At 44.8% G+C, this 22,099-nt stretch overlaps 1 protein-coding gene across 3 annotated transcripts; it reads left to right on the top strand.

The window, feature by feature from the left end:
• Nucleotides 1-1,105: 1,105 nt before the first annotated feature.
• slka (STE20-like kinase a) lies at nt 1,106-22,097 on the top strand. 3 transcript variants are annotated; one of them, XM_023842528.2, is made up of 19 exons: nt 1,106-1,998; nt 6,461-6,625; nt 7,437-7,485; nt 7,866-8,015; nt 8,751-8,823; nt 8,962-9,156; nt 9,254-9,335; nt 10,115-10,246; nt 10,406-11,212; nt 11,285-11,415; nt 12,934-13,057; nt 14,325-14,504; nt 15,247-15,339; nt 17,786-17,915; nt 18,042-18,166; nt 18,273-18,461; nt 18,917-19,042; nt 19,140-19,253; nt 20,300-22,097. In XM_023842528.2, the coding sequence occupies exons 1-19, from the start codon at nt 1,849-1,851 to the stop codon at nt 20,444-20,446; spliced, it is 3,162 nt and encodes a 1,053-aa protein (XP_023698296.2). In that variant the 5' UTR covers nt 1,106-1,848; the 3' UTR covers nt 20,447-22,097. The 3 variants fall into 3 exon arrangements, with proteins under 3 accessions (XP_023698296.2, XP_023698305.2, XP_023698314.2); XM_023842537.2 differs by lacking the exon at nt 15,247-15,339; XM_023842546.2 differs by lacking the exon at nt 1,106-1,998 and having other exon boundaries at nt 6,494-6,621.
• Nucleotides 22,098-22,099: the final 2 nt, after the last annotated feature.

Here is a 22,099-nt window from a genome sequence, read left to right as displayed (position 1 = left end):
AACCCAATGAGTCACACACTAATTAACAAACAAAATCATTTATATAAACTTATTGAAATTAACAAATGCTAGATAGATAGATATATAGATAGATAGATAGATAGATAGATAGATAGATAGATAGATAGATAGATAGATAGATAGATAGATAGATAGATACTGTAGATAGATAGATAGAGTGCAGTAAGTGGCCAGCAAAATAAATAAAGAATATCAAATTCAAGTTTGAGAAAACCTCACGCTGAAGTTCTGCAATGGCTACAATAGGGTGTGTTCAAAGAAGAGTGACATAAACTTTCCATCTCAGAGTCACCATACATTGATGAATAATGGAGAAAAATAAATCCTTGGAAGGTACATAATGGAGCACATCACTGTCTACAACACCTTCCAAGGGCACTGATTAAGGTTAATACTGAAAGCTATTTCAATATTTTCACCAACAGAAGGCTGTAAAGGCGACCCAATATGTAATTATAATAAATCCGGGATAGAAAGTGTTACTTTAACGGTGTTTAAGAAGCACGGTGATTCAAATTATCAGGGCAATTAAATAAGTAGAAAAATTGATCCTCCCAGTCTGTGACACAAATTACAGACATCCACATAAGTGAATTCTGCTAACTGATCCAGTCCCGAGGAAGTCTTAAGTGCAAGAAAATTAGTTGTTTTTGTCTTAATATCTGTAGTTCAATAGGACTGATAGTACCTGTAAATGCACGAATATTGCATGCATGCATATTCCCACACACTCCACCTTGTATTTGTATTCATAGTTATGCTTCAATTTGTTTGTATTTTGATTACAAATTATTTTTTTCTTAATCATTTTTGTCTTGACTGCTTGGTTTTTGCATCTGTGAATTGTGTCTACCTTCAGTACGACATTGAATTGGCACATTAATTTCCCCTTGCGTCATAAATTTGTTTTTTTGTTGGTGCTTCCTGGGTGAAGAAAGGATTTTTTTTCCCAACGTAAAACTGACGTGATATGAAAATGTTTTGTTTGTCTATGACGCCCCCACCGTACAGCTTGCGGTTTTGTTTTGTTTTTTTTAAGCCACACTGAGTCTGCGCTCCGCGGGAACGCGCTCTGTCCGCCAAGCTCTGCGGGAACGCGCTCCGTCCGCCGCGCTGTAGTCGTTGCTTCTCAAGTTGTTGATTCCAGACGAGGGAAGCGGGCTCACTTTGTTCTAGTCTCGTGAAAGGGTTTTTCTGTGATTTGCAAGGAGAGACGCGTTTACGGGGTGGAATTGTATTATCGGAGTATTATTATTTTATTCTAAAAGCTTACTTAAAGTCAGAAGGCGCTTTTTTTTTCCCCCTTCCGTCTCCGCTCGCGTCGCTGGGCCGAAACTCGGGGCTGTGGATGCCCACCGAGTCCGCGGGAGCGCTAGCAAGCCTCGGCTATGACGGCCGGCGGCGCCCGCTATCTCCGGATAAGCGGTTGATATAGACTTATTTTTTAATTGCGGCTCAAACATGGCTGGTAGTTACTGTATGGTCCGATTTACTAGTTAGCCGCCAGTGTTTTTTTTTTCCTACAACAGTCGGATTTAATTGCTTGACTGGCAGGATATTAGAATAATAGTTAATGATAGCATTGATTTGTTAGTATAAATGAAATATTTTTGATATCCAGTCCAAATCTGGGATCACATTGTACTGGTGAAAACAAAGCTATATAAATGTAGTCTATAGCTAATAGTTTTGTATTTTCTTTTATTGAATGACTGGAGAGCTACCTAGCTGGTCATATAGCATATTAGTCGTTTTTTTACAGAAAATAAAGGAAGTCGCAGAGCCGATCGTTCGCCGATAGTTACAGTACTTGGCAGAAAAGAAGCAATGTCGTTTTTTAATTTTCGCAAAATATTTAAGCTGGGGGCAGACAAGAAGAAGAAGCAGTATGAGCACGTCCACAGGGACGTTAATCCGGAGGATATTTGGGAAATCATCGGCGAGCTGGGCGACGGAGCCTTCGGGAAAGTCTACAAGGTGAACTTTATTTTAAGGGCCTTTTCTCATTGTGGTAAACTCAACCCCAAAGGACTCGTTTCACATGTGGATCCGTGCCCTGTACCTACCCGCACACATAGACATGCGGTAGGGTTTTTAAAATAGAATTGATTTGTAAATGCCAATCTAAATGTGTTACCCTGGGTTAAAGTTAACCATACTGCGGAACATGAGAATTGTTTTCATTTTTATTTACGTTACTAATTTGATGCTTTAGTGTGTGATGATCTGTTTTGGACATAAACATCATTTATTAAGCAGTGCAGTTATATAATTTGAAGTACATACAGTGTAATGTAACTCCAGCTATACCAGTCATTAATTTTTCATTGCTTTACTTACATGTTTTTATTCGTGACTCTCATAATGTAAAGATTATTTTATAATTTTGAGTTTGGGCCTCATTTTGAATTTCAGTGGCAAAAGAACTCAGCTTTAGTATATAACGTCATTGACGGATGAAAAAAGTAATACTGAAGATAAATCGTCACTGTTATAATGCTTGTTGGCGCACCATGTACTCGAAGATAAAGCTTTATAACTTTGATCAGACCTACATCAAAGTGATCTATGTATGTTACTGTGCTCATTGCATGACTGCTGATGGTGTAAGATTCCTGTGAAGAATCTTGATAACTCTGCAAACCTGGTGGTTAGAACGTAAGTAAGGGATCAGATGCCCAGAATGAGGGTGAGATGACTCTTATGGGAAGGTATTGGTTGTTGTAGCCGTGCGGTTGAGAGATTTTCGTAAAGTATCCGTACTGTTAAGGGGATGATAGCAGGGCAACAGTTTGAGCAATGTCTCCGGGCAACTGGCAACCAGGTGAGCCAAAGGACAACTCATCTGGATCGTCGGAAAATGTTGCCCGCTGCCAGTTAAAGTTTTTCAAATAGAAATCTGCTGCCCGAGCAACATGGGTCAGCAACATTGCCGGCAACGTTGCGTAAAAAGTTGCCCTGCGTATCATCACCTTTAGGTTTTAGAGGATTCTGCTGTTAAACTTGAGCCAAAAGAATAGAGGGAAGGCAAGATGAATGTCTTTGAAATATCCTGGGATGATAGACCCATGGACCTAAGCAAGTGAAGGGCAGATTTGCTGTTTTGGATGAGAGACACACATTCTCTCTGTTTGTGTGGTAAATTCGCAGGATGCCTCATCTAGCCGGAAACTCCCAAGATATATAAACAATATATACAATCTAGATATTCTTATATATAAAAGCTTGTGAGGTTCACAGCAAATACATTATCAACTGAAGCCACAAATTCAGTCAAATTTCCATGGGCCATTGCTAGTATTGTCCCCTCAATTAAATGTTTTTGAACGTACCACTGTGTAAAGTTATCAGTAAGTGGAAATGAGAATTGTAGATACTGGCCCATCCATAATGGGCTATTGTACAGATGGTAGGAAGTTTTTCTACTCTTTGTATTGGGAGTGGGGAGCTGGGGGGATGGGTCACATCGCCAGCAGTGGCTTCACTGTTACTGCTTGCATCAGCACATTTAATCACACCTTTCCAATGTGCTTGCCAGGCCCGCATGCTTTGAGTAGCACGTCCTGACATCAGCTAGGTGGGGCTTGCCAAAGCGTATCTCAGAAACAGTGGTGAGAGTCGCTTGGCTAGTGGACAGGGGGGAGGGTTGTGGGCGGGGAATTTGGAGCGAAGGGTACAAATTCAGAGTCACCTATTCTGAGCAAAGCCAAACAGGTTAAAGCCTGGAATGGTAGCAGATAGTCTTACCCTAGACAAGTCATGGACCACTGGGAGGCTTGTGTGTAGCTGCCCTTCAAAAGATAGTCTATCGAGACTGCCTGTTTATACATTAGTCATTCATCTGACATCATAGGAAACACCTTTTGTTCACTGTTCCCAATAGGTGCGTCAAATCCAGCAGGCAAATCATCGCTGGAAAGCCTGATCTCCAATATATTTGGTCACTGAATACGTAGACTATCATCCAGACAGACCCAAGCAATTGTCATGACTGTAAATGTTGTAAAAGAAATAAGTGCCACTTGCCTCTAGCTTCCCTCTCCACTGCCTTCTCAAGTAGGTGTCACAGAACTCTGCAGCAGGGGACCTTGTGTCACCTCTTCTGGGTGGCATATGGCATGATGCTTGGAGGACATGAAACACTGGCGTTGGAAATTTCTCCGAGATGCTATGTTTATTTTCTGCCCACATCCATGTTGACATATTTATCAATCACACACAAAGCAGCCTCAGCTGAGACGGACGGTCTCAGAGGAACGTTAGTTATGCTTTTGTAAACGCTATCTTAGTGATGTCTTAACATTCCTGTTGTGCAATGTAAGATTACATACATTACTGCTGGACTCCATGGCTTTACTTTAGTTCCTTTTCGGAGGCTCTCCACTCTGCAGTACTTGCAGTTCGTCACTCAAAGGCACGCCTCCCTGTAGCTTTATTATTTGATTTAGTCCTGTTTCTCAGTGCCACAGCCCTGTTTTATATCGGTTCGCAGGGGAACAGAAACATTTGCGAGTGTTTTAAAGAATGTATTAACCTCAGTCTACTTTACAACTCAAGGTTGCCATATAGCAGGATGACAACAACGTTATATATAATGATCATACTAGCCTGCGTGCTACAGCTGATTTGAGGTTCTTCTGTTGGTCTGAATGGTTATTTGTTCATTGTTTTGTCTATTTGAAACGACCCATTTTTATAAACTTGTGGTTTTGCTGGAGAAATTAAGGTTTTAAGTTAAAGTGCTTGCCCATAATCCCAGTGCCTCCCACAGCTGTGACTCGTGGTGGTATTCAGCAGCAGAACAGAGAAAACATGCTCGACCGGCTGAAGATTGGTTGCATGCTCATCTCTGCTCCGGTAGATTGACATGGAACCGCAGGAGAGCATGAGACCATGACATCAATGCATTCAGGACCAGCTGAAGGGTCACGCATCAACATTTTAGATGTGTGTGATAGAGGGACAGGTTTGTCAGAAATATGCTTAGAATAGCATACTTTATGGGGCTTATTAGTCAAAGCGAACAGAAGTTCTGTGCAGAGTTCAGAATGAATCATACTGGCGTATAGTGGAGTTTTTTACCTTTCTCTTTGATCCCCAGTCAATTGCAGGGCTGAAAATGATGCTGCAATGGTATTGGTTTTGTGACTCCTGGTCTAGTGTATTCTGCATTAGGAAATGACTGGGATGTTTTGTTCAGCCACATAAGTATTGTTTTGCTAGAGCGTTTCAGAAGAAATTGTATCTACGAATTAGGAATTGCTGTGTTAGATGTCTCTATTGATAAGTCAGTCCATTATTCTTCTTATGATGTTACTTCTTTATAGCTCCTGATTCTGCAGCTAGGCTGTAGCTCAAGTTTGGGTTTCAGGCCATAATTATGTCATTTGACTCAAAACCTGACTGATTTGAAAAACTGACCGGACCAAGAAAACACGGACACACCCACAATCCTTCCTGAAATATGAGCCAGAGTTAAGTGTTTGACTCTGGATCTGAGCCAAAACCTGTTTGCCAGTGGCAGAGCCAGCTTGTAGTCCCTGTATGGCGACTGGGAGTGGGATACAGTGAGGCGTGGGGCCGTTCAACTCAAGTGACGTCCGCTTATGTAAATAGAAGTGTGACGACACCAGATTCCATCCAAACCGCCCCCCTCCCAGTCCTCACTGCTTAAACCCGAGCTTAGCCCAAAATAGCTGTGCCGTTCCCCCCCCACCCCAGCCCTGCAAGGAAGTCAGAAGCTGAGAAAACCCTGTCCGTTGCCCAGCTGCCCAGGTCCTCCCCCCGCTGCTCATCCAGGAAGTGCCCGTGTGCACAGGAAGCACCTTTCTGTTGTGTTTTCCTGTGATTAAATTAAATGGCAGTATTGTTAAACACTTATTGTCCCGATAAGGATACATATGTTGGGATGCAGCTCTGCCCGGATTCTTCCCTGTGATGCCTCTGTAAGAATGATGCAAACCACCTTGACATTTGAACATCAAGTTAGAGTGCAGAGCTTGGCAATATGAAAGGTCCTAGGGCTGGTAGGTAAATGCTGGTCTCACCCCCCCCCCCATCATCCTGCCTCATCCGGGCACTGCCCTGCTTCTGGGGGAAGTGTTGTAATGGAGGGAATGCCGAGCAAGGCTGGCGCCAACTCTTGTTGGGTGTTTTTCTTCTGATCTCTGGTTGGCCCACGCCTGGCCTCACCTCATCTGACTCACCACGTTTCCGGCCATCGGCTACACGCCACAGATTACATTGCTTTTAACACTTTCTGCAACAGTCCGTGTTCTGACAGAAAACCATTAACAAAAAATTAATTGCCGATTGCTTGAATCGACAGGCTCATAACTTCACATGCTTGTCCCGTTTCTAAATGCGCTTCACGCTGCTATGTCAGCCCATCACTGTCAGTCTTAGTTTTGACGCTCTTCTCCCCGTCTCTGTGCTCCAGGCCCAGAATAAAGAGACGGGTACCCTGGCTGCAGCTAAGGTCATCAGCACGGCGACTGACGAGGAGCTGGAGGATTACATGGTGGAGATAGAAATCCTGGCCTCCTGCGATCACCATCACATTGTGAAACTGCTGGATGCCTTCTACTATGATACCAAACTGTGGGTGTGTGATTTTCTCTGGGATTCCTGCATTGTGTGCCATGTGGGTGTGGCTCTCTCCCCCCTCCCCCCCCCATGGGCGGGGCTAAAGGAAATCAGAAAGTAGTTGGCAGGCTGTTGTACAGCATGATCCTTCTTAATGTGCTTAATTTACCTCTTTAATTTGGTGATTGATTAGGTAATACTACTGAGCAATGGACTCAGACAGACGGCTTTAAAGTGTAGCACCATTATTGCATTATCGTTGTTCATTATTGATGAGGCACAACAGGATAAAACTGCATGCACACACTAAGTATAATGTCAAGGTTTCTGTCAGCATGACGAACAGGCCGTGCTGCTGAGATCTCACGTATGCTCCCAGGGCAGAGCCAGCTGCCTGCAGCGTCACGCTAGATATCCGATTCTATAATGCAGAGAAAGCCCAGTCCCTCTAAGGAAGGTCTCTGACTGCCTTTCCCTGCTTGGGAAGTCCTGCAGCATCTCACGCTGTACTGATGGTCTTCCAGCATCTAGTTGATTCTAAAAACTAAAGTAGAGTTGAGGTTGATCCCTGGAGCATGAGATTAAATAAATTGTGTATAATTGGTCACCTGGGATTCATGGTGTCTTCAAGAGTTCTGAGAGGCTGTAGATTAGCTCCTCAGTTTGGTGACACTGATAGATGCCGCCCTGATAAAACACGCATGAACTTTTATCTCTTGGAACCAAGTTATGCGTTTCTGAGTTATATTGTGCTGTATCTCCCAGTGGGTTGCTTCACTGTTTAAATGAGAGATTATCTGGTCCTGATTCATTGTTCATTCACTCTGCAGATTCTGATAGAGTTCTGTGCAGGGGGAGCCGTCGACGCCGTGATGCTGGGTAGGTGCTATTTTTATTCGCACTGAGAGAAAGGCGTAGGAATGTAAATGCATGACTCACTAGGTAATGTTGACAGACAGACCTTTCTACAAAGTACTGTGTGTTTGTTTTAGTTCCTTCATAAAGACTCAGAGGACTTATCAGTACTGTGAGCAACTGCGCTTTCTTTACGCTGCCATCGTGTGGTACCACAGTGCAATTAAGCAGCAGAACCTCATTTTTTTTTTTTTTTTCCTGTTTCTTCGTCTGCTCCCCCCCCCCAATATTCTGTGATTGCTTCCTCTGTGCTGCCTGTCTCTGTTCCTGGGAGGCTCTTCTGCTAGCTTGGCCAGAATAAGGAGTGGACAGAGACATAGTTGTGTGTGTGTGTCTGATTCCAGAGCTGGAGAGACCCCTGACTGAGCCCCAGATCCGGGTGGTTTGCAGGCAGACCCTCGAGGCACTGATTTACCTGCACGAGAACAAGGTGATTCACAGGGACCTGAAAGCTGGTAACATCCTTCTCTCTCTGGAAGGGGACGTCAAGCTGGGTAAGCACCACTGCCAGTCGTGTTTTGAGGGCCAAGGAGTTTTGTTGTTATGCATTAACTGAATGACTGTCAACAGATAATCGTTAGTACAACACTTGTAGACAGGTGGGGGTGGATGTTCTCCCTCTTTGTAGGGTGACATCGGGAGACACCAATAATTGAATTCCATAAAAATATTGGTCTTCGATATTTACAGTGGAGGTGGTGTGTGGCTCAGTGCTGCGCCCATGATCGGAAGGTTGCCGGTTCAAATCCCAGGGTCAGCAGAGCGATGTCACCATTAGGCTTTTGAGCGAGGCGCTTATCCACTCGAATCGCTCCAGTGAATGTTTGTCCCCGCTTTCTCATTTGTATGACGCTTTGTTAAAAGCACCTGTTAAATAAATAAATGTAAATGTACTGTGTTTAAATATGCTTTAGTTTTAAGGTCATTTTATTTAGCTTGAAGGATCAGTTTGGGGATTGATCACTGATGCGATGTAAATAGGCACTGAATTATCTTGGACTTAAAGAAGGGCTGAGAGAATAGCATTGTAGCTAGCATAGAATTGTTGTAGCTTGAGCACAGGGGCTACCTGAGTGTGTTAATGTTTTACCAGCGTACATGTGGGGACTGGCCACCTGACTCAGAGAGAACGTTAGGCTTAGTTAAGTCTGAGTAAGGGGCCGTAGGCCGCCCCACTGCCCCACCCAGCACTCATATTTTGGCCCTAAGCCAGTACTTTCTGCCCTTAGCTGACTTTGGTGTGTCAGCCAAGAACACGAAGACTCTTCAGAGAAGAGACTCCTTCATCGGGACCCCATACTGGTGAGTAACACGTTCCACCAACACTTTCCTCCTGCTGAGGAAAGCTCCTTCCTGTCTGTCTTTGTGTTTGGGCACTTTATCAGCTTCCTGTAGAAACTGCGTCCTCTGAGGACACTTCCTGTCTCCCGTGCCCCGCAGGATGGCCCCCGAAGTGGTCATGTGCGAGACCTCTAAGGACCGGCCCTATGACTACAAGGCAGACATCTGGTCCCTGGGCGTCACGCTGATTGAGCTGGCGCAGATAGAGCCCCCCAACCATGAGATGAACCCCATGAGAGTCCTGCTGAAGATAGCCAAGTCTGAGCCCCCGACTTTGATGCATCCATCGCACTGGTGAGGGACAGAGTCTCACTGGACCTCTACATACATTACCCTCAATGCAGGTTATTTGGCCTCTTCTTGTTAAAACCCTTCATTTTGCATTGGGCAGGTCTCCGGAGTTCAGTGACTTCCTGCGGAAGGCGCTGGATAAAAATGTGGACAACAGGTGGAACAGCATTCAGCTCCTGCAGGTAGGCGCTAGGCCTTGGACCACGGACAAAGCCTAGCAACAGAGCTTCATCAGTGGGTCTTTGCTTAATGCTGTGCCTTACTGCTGGGAATAGAACAAGAGCTTAAAAAGGCTATTCGATTAGCATGTATTTGAATGCGACAGTGAAGAGGCTTGGCGGGGAATGAAAGTAGTTTGCCATTTCAGACGTCTGTGTCTAATTGCTATGCAGCCTGCAACACTGTGATATACTAGTAAAGAGCAGACTTTATGTAGTTTTATATAGCCTCATCTTTTTGTTCTTTAATATCAAATAAATCTATGGCTGCCAAAGAATGTTTTTAATTTAGACCGCTGGATGTTCCTGGATAAAAACGAAGGAAGAATCTTGAAAACAAGTTGAGTTCTGTTGGGAGCTGTGTTGTTTTTTGGACAATAACTGACAAGCAGTTAATCTGACATCCGGCTTCACTTAAAATTGCGTCCTGATTTAAGTCACAATCTCGTGCCATTTCGAGATATTAACTTTTTAGCTAGTTAATCAGTAAAATACCCTTTGGCCACACTAGTTGAAACTCGTAGATTTATGTATGGGCGGGCATGCATGCAGGTGTTTACTGTGCATCAGTAATGTAAGTAAGGAATCTTAAGGTATACAGACAATAAAAGCTGATGATTAGCTATAGGGGGACACTTAGCAGTGCTGAATCCCTCAAGGCTGTGGCCTGGCTTGATGGGGATGTGGGGGATGTGGGCCCATGACTGCTTTTTCTGATTGATTGCTGGCCTCGCCCTACGCAGCACCCTTTTGCTGCGAACGTGCCGGACAGCAGGCCTCTTCGGGAGCTGATAGCAGAAGCCAAAGCAGAGGTCACGGAGGAAATTGAGGAATCCAAAGAGGAAGAGGAAGATGAGGAGCCAGAGCCACAGTTGGTGAGGGTTGTTGGCTCTTATTTGAATGGAATTACCTTTTTACTGTCTGCTAGTATGCAAATCATGCCACTGTCTGCAGTTTTGTCCTACCAGAAGTTTATCATCAACCACACACATGGCCGTGTACCCATGTTCATGTGAACCTTCTCCGCTCTGCAGCTGGGGCCTGGACATCAGCGAGCTCTGTCAGATGCCAGCTTCGGCAGTTCGGAGGATGAGAAGCTGTCTCAGACGACCTCCGTCTTGGAGTCGGTGTCGGAGAAGGCGGAGACGGAAGGCTCGGAAGACAAGGCCAGCGGCAAGCTCTCAGACGAGGGCATTGGAAGCAGTGACTCTGACAAGATGGAGAACGACAAGCTCAATGAGGTCCATGTCCCAGAGAGCAGCAGTAAAGAGGAACCAGCAAAAGAGGGCCTTCAAGTTGTGACTGAACCCATTCCTGAGATCAGGCTTGAACTCGTGCCTGAGATTAAGCCAGAACCTATTCCTGAAGTCAAACCAGAACCTGACCCTGAGCTCAGGCCTGAACCTGTAACCAAACCTGATCCTGACCCAAGACCAGAACCTGTGCCTGAGCTCAGGCCTGAACCTGAGAGCACAGAGAAAGCCCCTGGATCTCCAGAACAAGCCTCAACAATGGACAACAGGCAGGAGGAAGCACCAGTACCTTTAGAGGAACCTAAAAAGGCTCAGGATCCAAATCAAGAGGCAGATGCTCAGAAAGAGGCCCAAGGCACTGGAGATGGCACAGCCTCACCCATGGAGCAACAAGAGCCACCGACGGCGCCGAGCTCCTCCCCTCAGACGGAGGCCCCGGCAGACAAGGCTGGGCCCAAACAGACCAACGGCGAGAAGGACTCCGATTCCGGGAGCAGCTCTGCAGCGGATAACAGCAGCGTCGACCTGAACCTCTCCATCTCCAGCTTCCTTACTAAGAACAAGGAAACTGGCTCCGTTTCCATCCAGGTAAGCAGGCTGTGCCATAGAGCACACTGTGGATAGATTACCAGAACCCTAAATGATGGCCCACCTCTCCAGGACATCAAGCGGCAGAAGAAGACTCTAAAGAAGACCCGTAAGTTCCTGGTGGACGGCGTGGAGGTCAGCGTCACCACGTCGAAGATCGTCACAGACAATGACACCAAAAATGAAGAAATGCGATTCTTAAGGTATGGATGTATCTTCCTGTTATATTTCAAAGCGGTACCCATGTTTTCAAATTGGCAATATTTGGATGTAGCAATATTTTTCTGTGTCATTCGTTACATTTTATGATGCTATACTGGTTTTTCGACAATAAAATATAGGCTGACTGGTCTAAGCCACCTGTTTTAATGCATTTTTGTCTTTCTCATGTCATTCACCTTAGAGTAAATGGCTCTGAGGCCGTTAAGTCATATCAAATATTGCAATATCAAGAGACGTGTCCGGCATTTCAGTATTTTCTCAAACTTTAGACTGTCTAAAATAGCTCCCTTTTGCTTGAATGACAGCATTGCAGACTCTTGGCATTCTCTCAAGCAGCTTCCAGATGTAGCCACCTGGAATGCTTCTCGAACAGTCCTGAAGGAGTTTCCACAGGTTTTTTGGCACAAGTTGGATGCTTTGCTCTTCCTGTTTGACCAGACTCATCCCGAAGCCCCACCCCATATCTTGCCTTGTTTACCAGATAATACAGTATTTGCATAACCTCCAGGTTCGCTTCGGGTCATTACTAGAGATGGGCGATCCACATTTTTTCAGTTCCGATCCGATTCCGATACACAACTGCAGATACCGATACAGATTCCGATAAGAAGAGCTGTTTTTACTTTGTTATACTTTATATATTAATTTTTTTAAGCTAGTAAATACAGATGGAAAAAATTATGACAAAAAATATTTAATTAGGCTACTACAAACATAACGTACTGTTCCACCTCGTTTGTTTTAAGCGTTTTTGAGGCATTTGCAGTTCAATATGAATATCTTCAAAGCAAGTATAAAGTGGCGAATGCTTAAAATTTTAAGTTATTCTCCCATTGGCATCAGCGCAGTTACACTTTGTTGCGATTTCAGCCCCTCTTGTATCACAAGCTGCAGCGACTTCGCAAAACAGTCCAATGAAGTGGGCGACTCCCAAATCATCCATTGCTTTGTTTCGTCTCGCAGTTGCGTGCACTTTGTTAAATGGGATTGTCCATTAAACGCTATTCCTACCTCAAAACTTTATTTAACATAGATTGCAAATCGCTGTGTTACTGATTTCCATTAAAAGCGTAAAATACTCCCAGATCGTCACGCCTTATCTTACGCTCCTCGTACTGCGAAGGGTAGCAGGCAGACGTCACTGTACTCACACCCACCGAGTAGCAAAAAAGACTGAGGGACAGCGATAGCGTTCGATTTGAAAGCCGCAAAAAAACATGTAAAATGGGAAAGAGCTGTCGTGCGATTGATTGTACAAAAACTAAATAAGTAAGTATAGGATGTGGATCGGTCACGCATGGCCGATACCCGATCCGTCAGATAGGTCTGGATCGGCGCCGATACCGATCCAAATATCGGTATCGGTGCATCTCTAGTCATTACCTTCTTGGAAAACAAATTATTTTCAGCATGTGTGTCCAGTCTTTTGACTGGTACTATGTGAACGTGAGACGCAGCCAAACCACACACCTGCATTGGTCCCCCCCCCCCCCCCACAGGCGGCAGGAGCTGCGTGAGCTGCGTCTGCTGCAGAAGGAGGAGCAGAGGGCCCAGCAGCAGCTGAGCGACAAGCTGCTGCAGCAGAGGGATGTCATTTACCGCCGGTTCGAGCAGGAGATGGCAGTGAGTAGCCAGTCCGCAGACGGGGGGCGGCCGGCCAGCGGGGGAAGCCCATAAAGCTGAAAGACGGCACTGCTAACACACCGGAATGTTCCACTGCAGCTGACAGTACTGTGGTGTAGGGGGTCCCAAAAGGCAGATTTGTTGTCTGCCTGGGACTGAAACCCAAAATATATAATGAAATACCATTATAACAATATAATAAAGATAAACAAAAAACAACAAAAAAGTTAAAGTATACAAGCAATATTCTTCATTTAATTATTATTATTATTATTTTTTTAATTGTTTAAAAAAAAATTATTCGTATTGCTGTTCATGACAATTAATGCACCTCTCTGCAAACCCCTCCTCCATCCTTCAAGAGACAAAACAAACACAAGGGAACATCTGACATAATGATGAAAAACCATCCATCCATCCATCCATTTTCTGAAACCGCTGTTCAGGGTCGCAGGGGGTCTGGAGCATATCCCATCCTGGAAGCTGTAGGCACAAGGCAGGGAATAACCCAGGATGGGGCGCTAACCTATCACAGGGCATTGAACAATTATCCTGCATGTTTCCTCACCTTCCACCGCATCCATACTAAAGGCCTTTTCAGACAAAAAAGAAACCTAATGACATTATTTAGAAACTAACAAATTAATTTTTATGAAGGCTTTCATACCAAGTCCGACAGAATTCTGATTGTCATGACCCGTCTTTTTTTATTATTATTTGGAGAGAGTTCAAGTTCTACAAAAACATTACTAATAGGATTTCAGTTTTTACAGAAACAGACCACTCTGATTAGAAAGTATCCAATACGATGATGTTTCATCGTGGCAGCAACGCGGTGACCGATCGCTGCAACGCGGTGACCGATCGCTGCAACGCGGTGACCGATCGCTGCAACGCGGTGACCGATCGCTGCAATGTGGCGATCACTGCAGAGGCTTGTCACACAGGTGCACGGAAAGACGCACGGCGCCACAAATGCCGTATTATAAATTAGGCTTTTCGTGGTCAGTCGGTGACGCACCACAACTGCAACCCATTTTGGGTCACAAGCCATAGTTTGGGAACCTCTGCTGTAGTGTGTTCTCCTCCTTTTGAAGGAAGGTCCTGACTGTCAGGATTAAAAAAAAATACCCAACTGTTACAATACCATGGCTGAATTCCCATTTCTGCAATGTAATTCTCTCTAAGTATATTGATCGGCTTAATAATTCATGCTTATCCCATGTGTAATACATTATTAATGGGTCCGGCGATGCCTTCGCACCAGGCTAAGAAGCGGCAGTACGACCAGGAGATCGAGAGCCTGGAGAAGCAGCAGAAGCAGACGGTGGAGCGTCTGGAGCAGGATCACACCACGCGTCTGCGTGATGAGGCCAAGCGCATCAAGGGCGAGCAGGACAAGGAGCTGGCCAAGTTCCAGAGCACCATGAAGAACCGCAGGAAAGAGGTTGGAAGGGGGGTTTGATTCGGGTGCCGGCGGCCTTCATGGTGAACAGTTTGCTGTTGGTCTGTGCACTTCTGTCAGTAATGGCCATTGGCTTGGTGGAGGGGCTTGTGTGTCAATGATGTGCGTAACCGGAGGGGAGCTTGTGGTGCTGAGATCGGGGCCGGCTTTGCGGTGATTTCGAGCTCCTGTGGGAAGGGTGCAGGCTGAGTCGCATTAAAGCCCCCCCCCTCCCCACACCTGGCTGGGCTTTACTCCTCCTGAGTGTGGCTTTGGAACTGCAAGTCTGGCGTGTATGACTTGCAACAACGTCTACCCATCACTCATGCAGAATAACCTGTCCCATACCTTGTGCTCTCTACCTGGAGTGCTCTCCCGAACGCTATTGGCTCTTTCGTCGGCATGAGCGTGGGGTAGGCGTGGACGTTGTCACTGAAAGTTCTTCAGCACTTCGACTTTGGGGGCGGGTACTTGCAGCCCCGTGAGCAAATCGTCTTCTTCCTTTGGGGCCTTCATTTCCTCAAAGGCATTTAAAGGTCCACTGGCCCCTTGGTCCATGGGTGCCAAATGGAAGGAGGTGGACCTTTAAAACATCAGCACCATGAAATCAAGCATGGGTGTTCCAGCACTAATGGGTGCCGCTTCTTTTGGAAGCTAACTCCGTACTGCAGGCTCGCCAGTTTGTTCCCTCCGGCAAAGATAGGCTTTGTGTTCATCCCAATTCATGTACCTGCCAACACTGTAGGTGAAAGAAGAAGTGAACGTTTCTCCCAAACATTTGAGAAAAGGGCTCATGAAACGCTTAAAAGAGGACCTATTGGTCACGCAGCATCAACAGGTAACTCGGTGGCCGCTGTCCACACGCACGTCTTTCTTGACTTGAAACCTTCTCAGTCATTCTTGCACACTTTAAGCCAGTACTTCAGTTTCTTTCCCCTTCCTCCAGTTCTGTTCTTGACTTGTATCATAATTAGTTAACCTGAGTCTCAGCCATCTGTACAGTGCAGCCTTATCAATCCTTAGGCATAGTTAACCATGTCACCTATGATTTACCTGCTCAACCCTGTTTCTAATTGACAAATTCAGTGCAGGGCTTCAGACCTTTAAAAATTCTCCTCTTCATGCAGTTCTGTCAGTTATTTTTTTTTACTTATTGCCATTGCTGTATTTATTATTTATTTTGCCTGAATGAATTGTTTTTTTTATTTTTTTATCTCGTTTCATTCCTTGGTATGAGAGGATGTGTAGTGATTCCTCGGCATATTAACGTTCACCTGACGTCGCAGAAATTTCCACCAAGCAGTAAAGTTTGCCCTGGGCGCAGACCATTTCAGCATTAACCAAAGGTCCACATCCCTGAGCATTTTCAGTCGTAGTTTTATAGGTTTGTTTTCCTGGAGCAGCTTTGGTTTCCTTCCACAGTCCCCTTGTAGTACTTTAAGATGGGTAGATGCAGTGAGGACTGGGTAGAATGAAATGTCCGATGCAGTGAGGACTGGGTAGAATGAAATGTCCGATGCAGTGAGGACTTCAAGAAGACCATCAAGAAAAATGAAAAGGCTTATCGTTTCCTACCTGATTTGTTTTATGTTTCTATAAATGCTTTATGTTCCTATAAATGATTCCGCCGTACTTGAAACATTTTCAGCTGATTCAAATGAACATACCACTGTAGCATTTATCATGTAAGCTTTCAAATATTGTAGAAGTAGCTAACAATCATTTCAGGAAATGGGACTTCTTTATATTAACCAAAGTTTCGAGGTAGATTCAAAAAGGAAGTAGTGGCTGACGTTACGTGTGTATTTTTGTATGAGATCCAGTGTCCGCAAAAGGGATAAAAATATATTTTCTTTAAACACTTCTCTACCAGTTTTCATTTTAAAATATAACTATTGAAGTGTATTTTTTTTTTTTTTAAGGAACACTACATAAATAATAGCTAAAAAAAGATCAACAACCCATCTGGGAGTGTAATTAGCTGGAAGCTCAAGATGACAGTTGACACATTCCCTGGCAGTGCAGTGTGGAGTACTTCTGGCAGTGTGGAGTACTTCTGGCAGTGTGGAGTACTTCTGGCAGTGTGGAGTACTTCTGGCTTGTCAGAGTTTTTCTCATTTGAAATATTCAGCCTGTAAAAGGCATACGGTCTTCACACAATTCTTACTGCAGAGGCGTTGTTACTGCTTGACTCTCGAATAAGGGAATTTTTCTTTTGGGCGTCTGGCTCGACGGGTTAGAACACTGTGGCTGCGATCGCAAGGTCACCAGTCCAGATCGCAGCACCGGAAGAGTGATTTCACTGTTGGTGAGCAGTGGACCTTAACTCGCAGTTGTTCCAAGTATCTCCTGACCCCGCTTTCTGAAAAATGTGCGTCGCTTTAGATAAAGACATCTTATAAATAAATTAAAAATAATTTAAAAGTGTATGTTGTAAAACCTCTGCTTAGACTTCTCTGTGCCCAGCAAGGACGTGACTTTAGTTTGTGTTCTGGCTATTTCTGTTGTGTTCTCCAAAGGAGGGGGGGGGAGGGGGGTGGTGTGGTTTTACATCCGCATGGCGTAACCTGCTTCCCGCTGTTCGGTGTCCAGCATGCTCACTTTGCGCGCCAAGCTGAGGAAATGATTAGACACAAGCCTGACGCAGCACTTCTGTTTCCGGCTTTGGTTTTGATACGATATGGTCGTGCTCGGTGTACTGTGCCGCTGTCTCTCATACATTAAAGAACAGCACACAGTGTCTGTAGAGTGACTCACCGCTGCTGTGCTGTCGCTCTCGCTTACCAGACTGCTGTTGCTCAAACGTTCCCTGCGTCCTAAAAAGGGAAGAATAGGCAGCTTATCACTGGAGCAGGACACCATACTGGGCCCTGTGTTTATATAAATACGCCCATGTGATACCTGTTAAATTAAGACCATGCAGTGATCCTTCCAGTAAATGATTGGGGGAAGCTTGAATTACTTGAAATATCAAGATGATCACTAGTGTAAATTTGAATTGCATGCAGTTCTGTTTTTAACAGACTCACATTGATAGTTTAAAATAGCTAAGGTTTGTTCTCCATCTTGGTGAAGGTCTAAATTGTGCTTATATTTCAGGTTTTATTTATGGAGTTTACTGTTGTGATTTCTGTGCATTTGTACATAGATTTTGGCTTGTTGGACTGCAGCATGTTGGATTGTGCGTGTGTCTCTGTGCGTGTGCATCATGTGGTTTACGGCCTTGGTCTGGTTAAGTGCACCATGCACTATACGCTGACTTGTGCTGCTTTGTGCACGTCCAGGAACAAGAGTTCCTGCAGAAGCAGCAGCAGGAGCTGGACGGTGCTCTGAAGAAGATCATCCAGCAGCACAAGCACGAGATTGCCACCATCGAACGGGACTGCCTCAACAGCAAGCAGCAGCTCATGAGAGGTCCGAGCTCGGGGCTGTGTCCTCCACAGTCCCAGAATTCATTGCATGCTCATTGTTATCAACAGGATGTTTTGGTGTGCAGCGGTAAGGTAGTCGGCGGTGTTAAAGTGCATCCTGTCTCCTAAGCTCGCGAAGCTGCCATATGGGAACTGGAAGAGCGCCACCTGCAGGAGAAACACCAGCTGCTGAAGCAGCAGCTGAAAGACCAGTATTTCATGCAGAGACACCAGCTGCTGAAGAGACATGAAAAGGTGAGGTGACAGCCCAGGCGTCCCGCTGAGCCCTCAGGAGTCCCCTCGCCCCCCGGCTCCAGCGTCTTCGTCTAACGCCGTGCTCTCTGTATGCGCGTTCCCGCAGGAGATGGAACAGATGCAGAGGTATAACCAACGGCTGCTGGAGGAGATCAAGGTCCGACAAGCCCAGGAGAAGGCCCGGCTGCCCAAGATCCAACGCAGCGATGCCAAGACGCGCATGGCGATGTTCAAGAAGAGCCTCCGCATCGCCTCCAGCGGGACCCCGGAGCAGGACAGGGAGAAGATCAAACAGGTGATGCTCTGTGGTCCACTGCTCATTCTCTCTACTGTCACTTCAGGGCAGTGTTTCCCAGCCCGGTCCTCAGGGACCCACAGTCGGTCCGTGTTTTTGCTCCCTCTCAGCTCCCTGTCAGACAGTCCTCATTTTTGCTCCCTTGTGTACTGTGTCAGGATTGGGAAACACTGCTTTAGGGGATGCAAAAACCTCTTTTAAAAAAAAAACAAACAGAGTGATGCAAAAAGCGAGAAAGCAGTGTTAGCCAGTCCCAGGAGCAATTGGGGAAGGCCCACCAGTGACATCATTCAGCTCATACTATAAGGACTCTGAAACGATGCTCATTCATACGCCAACTGCAAGCTCCCATTCAGAGATCCTGAGAAGTACTTAGGGTCATGTGACTGAGAATAAAGTTGCTCCGGGCCTCTGCGAGGCTCCTCGTTAACGTCACGGATTTGTGTCTGGGACAGTTCTCCGTCCAGGAGGAGAAGAGGCAAAAGAACGAGCGGCTCCAGCAGATGCAGAAGCACGACAACCAGATGAGGGACCTGCAGATGCAGTGCGAAAGCAACGTGCGGGAGCTGCAGCAGCTACAGGTGCGTGGCGCGGCAGAAAGCGTCCGCGGTGTAACAGCACAGCGCACCGGCAGGCTGTGCGAGACGGGGGCTAACTGGCTGCCTGGGCCCATTGCAGAATGAGAAGTGCCACATTCTGATCGAGCATGAGACCCAGAAGCTGAAGGAGCTGGATGAGGAACACAGCCAGGAGCTAAAGGAATGGAGAGAGAAACTACGGCCGAGGAAGAAGGTATGACGGCCCAGAATGCACTCTGTTCCGTGTCCCAAGGGAGGAATCGGAACTGAAACACGGACTGCTCTTCCCTTAAATCTTGTTTTAACCTTCTGGGGTCGACGGCATCGTTTGATATTGAATGAAATGTGTGACCATGCCCCAGTCAGTGAAAGTGTGTTCCCTACCCCTAGACCCCAGAGGGTTAATCCATCTTCTGACACAGGTGTCAAATAACGAAGCACAAATATTTTCGGTTCGCTACATTTCAGAGCTAAATAAAGACTTTTTACTGCGATACATTCTGCACAACCATCATTATTCACCCAAATAAAAAACGAAAAGCAGACCTGATATAGGGCTTGAAGATTCTCGGTAAAATCTGAATTACGATTTTCTACAAGATGCCGATCTCACATGATTCCTGTGCAGTATATTTTTCCTTTATTATTATTATTATTATTATTATTATTTTGCATTACATATTGTCTTTACAAAGAACAAACTATATTGATATGAACAAAATATCGGTTAACATACCAAAATTGCCATTCAATATTTAAACTTTATTAATGATCAAGGGTAACTGCAATAGAGCTACTGTACCACTGAAATAACGATGATTGCATTGGACGAGGAATTTCATGGCTCATTCACCACTTATAAGAGGTCTAAAGTACCAGCCCGTGAAACATTTGTAATTCATTACTAAATCTGGCCCCTAGATAAATATTTTATTTTCCACCCAATAAAAGTGCCATTCCATTAATCTGCACCAGCAAGTTTCACCAGTTTCTCTGAATAAAAAGAAAATGTGCGACTCGTCGGTGACATTATTTGGTTTATCCTGAGCTCATTGATGATCCTACTTAACACTGAAACAGTTTGCGTTGATGTTTATGACAGGGTGTTTGGTACGACTCCCTCCTGCGGGCCTTAAGATCTTTCCATGACGCCTTCTAAGGAAAAATAAGCTATAAAGTTAAAGGAAGCCACACATTGCACTGTAATGATGCTGTAACTAAGTCATTCGGTTTTTGCGTCTCACCTTTCTGGGTCTGCAGGCCCTGGAGGAGGAGTTTGCCCGCAAGATGCAAGAGCAGGAGGTGTTCTTCAAGATGGGCGGAGATTCTGAATGCCTTAATCCCTCAGCCCAAAGCCGGATCTCCAAGTTCTACCAGATCCCTAATGTCCCCTCCTCTGGTCTGTAACCCTGTGCCACCCTCACAGAGCTGGACGTACCGTCATCTCTGCCTCCGTCCCGTCCCCGTCCCCCCCCACCGACGACAATCTCTATTACCTCTACAATGTCTTTTTTCCACTTTGCTCTTCAGTGCTGTATGACTCGAATGCAGCCACCCGAAGCCTCACAATTTTTTTTAAACCATGGCTTTATTAGAATTTAGATTAGAATGTGGATTGACTCCTGCATAGCTTATCCTCTGTAATATAAAAAAAAAATGAATTGGAATTGCTTAAGGAGGGTCTATATTTTTGGCCGTTTTTTCCTCTTTTTTTAATGCTTTAAAGGTTTCGGGCAGCTCAGGCATATCAATATTTATGATTATTGAGAAATTCAGTGACTGCCATTTTAAATATTTTTTTTTTCTCCAGAAGATAACCCAGTGCCTGCAGCGGTCTGTTTCAGTCAGTCTTTTTTTTTCTCTCTTGCTTTGCTGCTCCATTTTCACATTCGGTTCATTTGCACTAAAATCTGCTGGATATTTCGCATCGACGCCACAAAAGAAAATAATAATAATGTATATTTTAGCACCGAAGCTGATGATTGAATTTTAAAGGCAAGGCTTCAGAAGGCTGCATTTCTATAGTAATGCAGTGGAATGTTGGTAAATGGTTGAGTAGGCATTCCAGATGGAATGAATGGGATGAGGATCAATATATTGCTTGGAGATGCTGGATTGATGGTGCTACCCTGCTGGTAGCCTGAGGAGATCTCATCCACAGTGACTGCTTCCTCAGTACAATTTTTACTTGATGTGCAACTATTGTGTGTGTGTGTGTACATATCACCTAAGGTTTCTGTGGGTTACAGTTTCAAGTGAAATGCCTTTTTTGGTTTCTCTTTTTTTTTTTTTTTTTGAATTGTCTGTTATTATTTATCTGGTTCTTATGCAGTAAAGTCTTCGTTGCAGTGGTTAGTGATGTAAGCATACAAACAAACCCTCAGGTCCATAAACCTTTATTCATGCCATTGCACTGTTTCATTGATACCAGAGAATATGCAGTAATGAACTGATGTTTACTCTAAAAGAGGGCAGAATTCTGGCCTTGGTCAGATTTTAGCTTCTAGCAATTGTGTCTGTAAGCCACTACATTTGGTGTCTGTTTTAGATGTTCCAGCGACAAATTCATTGATTGTTTTGAGGGGCACTGCATGTTTCAAAATTTTTATATTACTGTAACTATGTATACATGCAATTTAATATTTCTTAGTTATGACTGGGTAATACTGTAATGCTTATGAAATTGTATGGAAGATTATTTTAATTCACACATCATGGCTGTTAGACAGAGGGATACTCAATTGGAAGGGTATTTTGATGGATGTTTAAAGAAAAAATCCCATGTAGTTCTCAGCATAATAACACAAGAGGCATGAAAAACTGTAACTGGAGTAGCAGAGGGAACGACACTGCAAAAGAGCTGCTGGGGGGGGGGGGGGTGTTGTGTCCATTTACAGAACCATAAAACCCTTGTTCACTTTCAGATAATACATTTGAACATTTTCAAAAGAATGACCCTTTAGAACATATTGATTTTTAAAAGTGGATTTATTTGATGGATTTATTTTTTAAACACCTCTGTAGGTCAACATCATTGTAAATAAACCATGTTACTGTTCA

Source organism: Paramormyrops kingsleyae, chromosome 3 (genome assembly GCF_048594095.1).
Source record: "Paramormyrops kingsleyae isolate MSU_618 chromosome 3, PKINGS_0.4, whole genome shotgun sequence".
In the NCBI taxonomy this organism is placed as follows: domain Eukaryota; kingdom Metazoa; phylum Chordata; class Actinopteri; order Osteoglossiformes; family Mormyridae; genus Paramormyrops; species Paramormyrops kingsleyae.
Note: the sequence above shows the minus strand (reverse complement) of the source record. Positions and strands in the feature narration are given on the sequence as shown.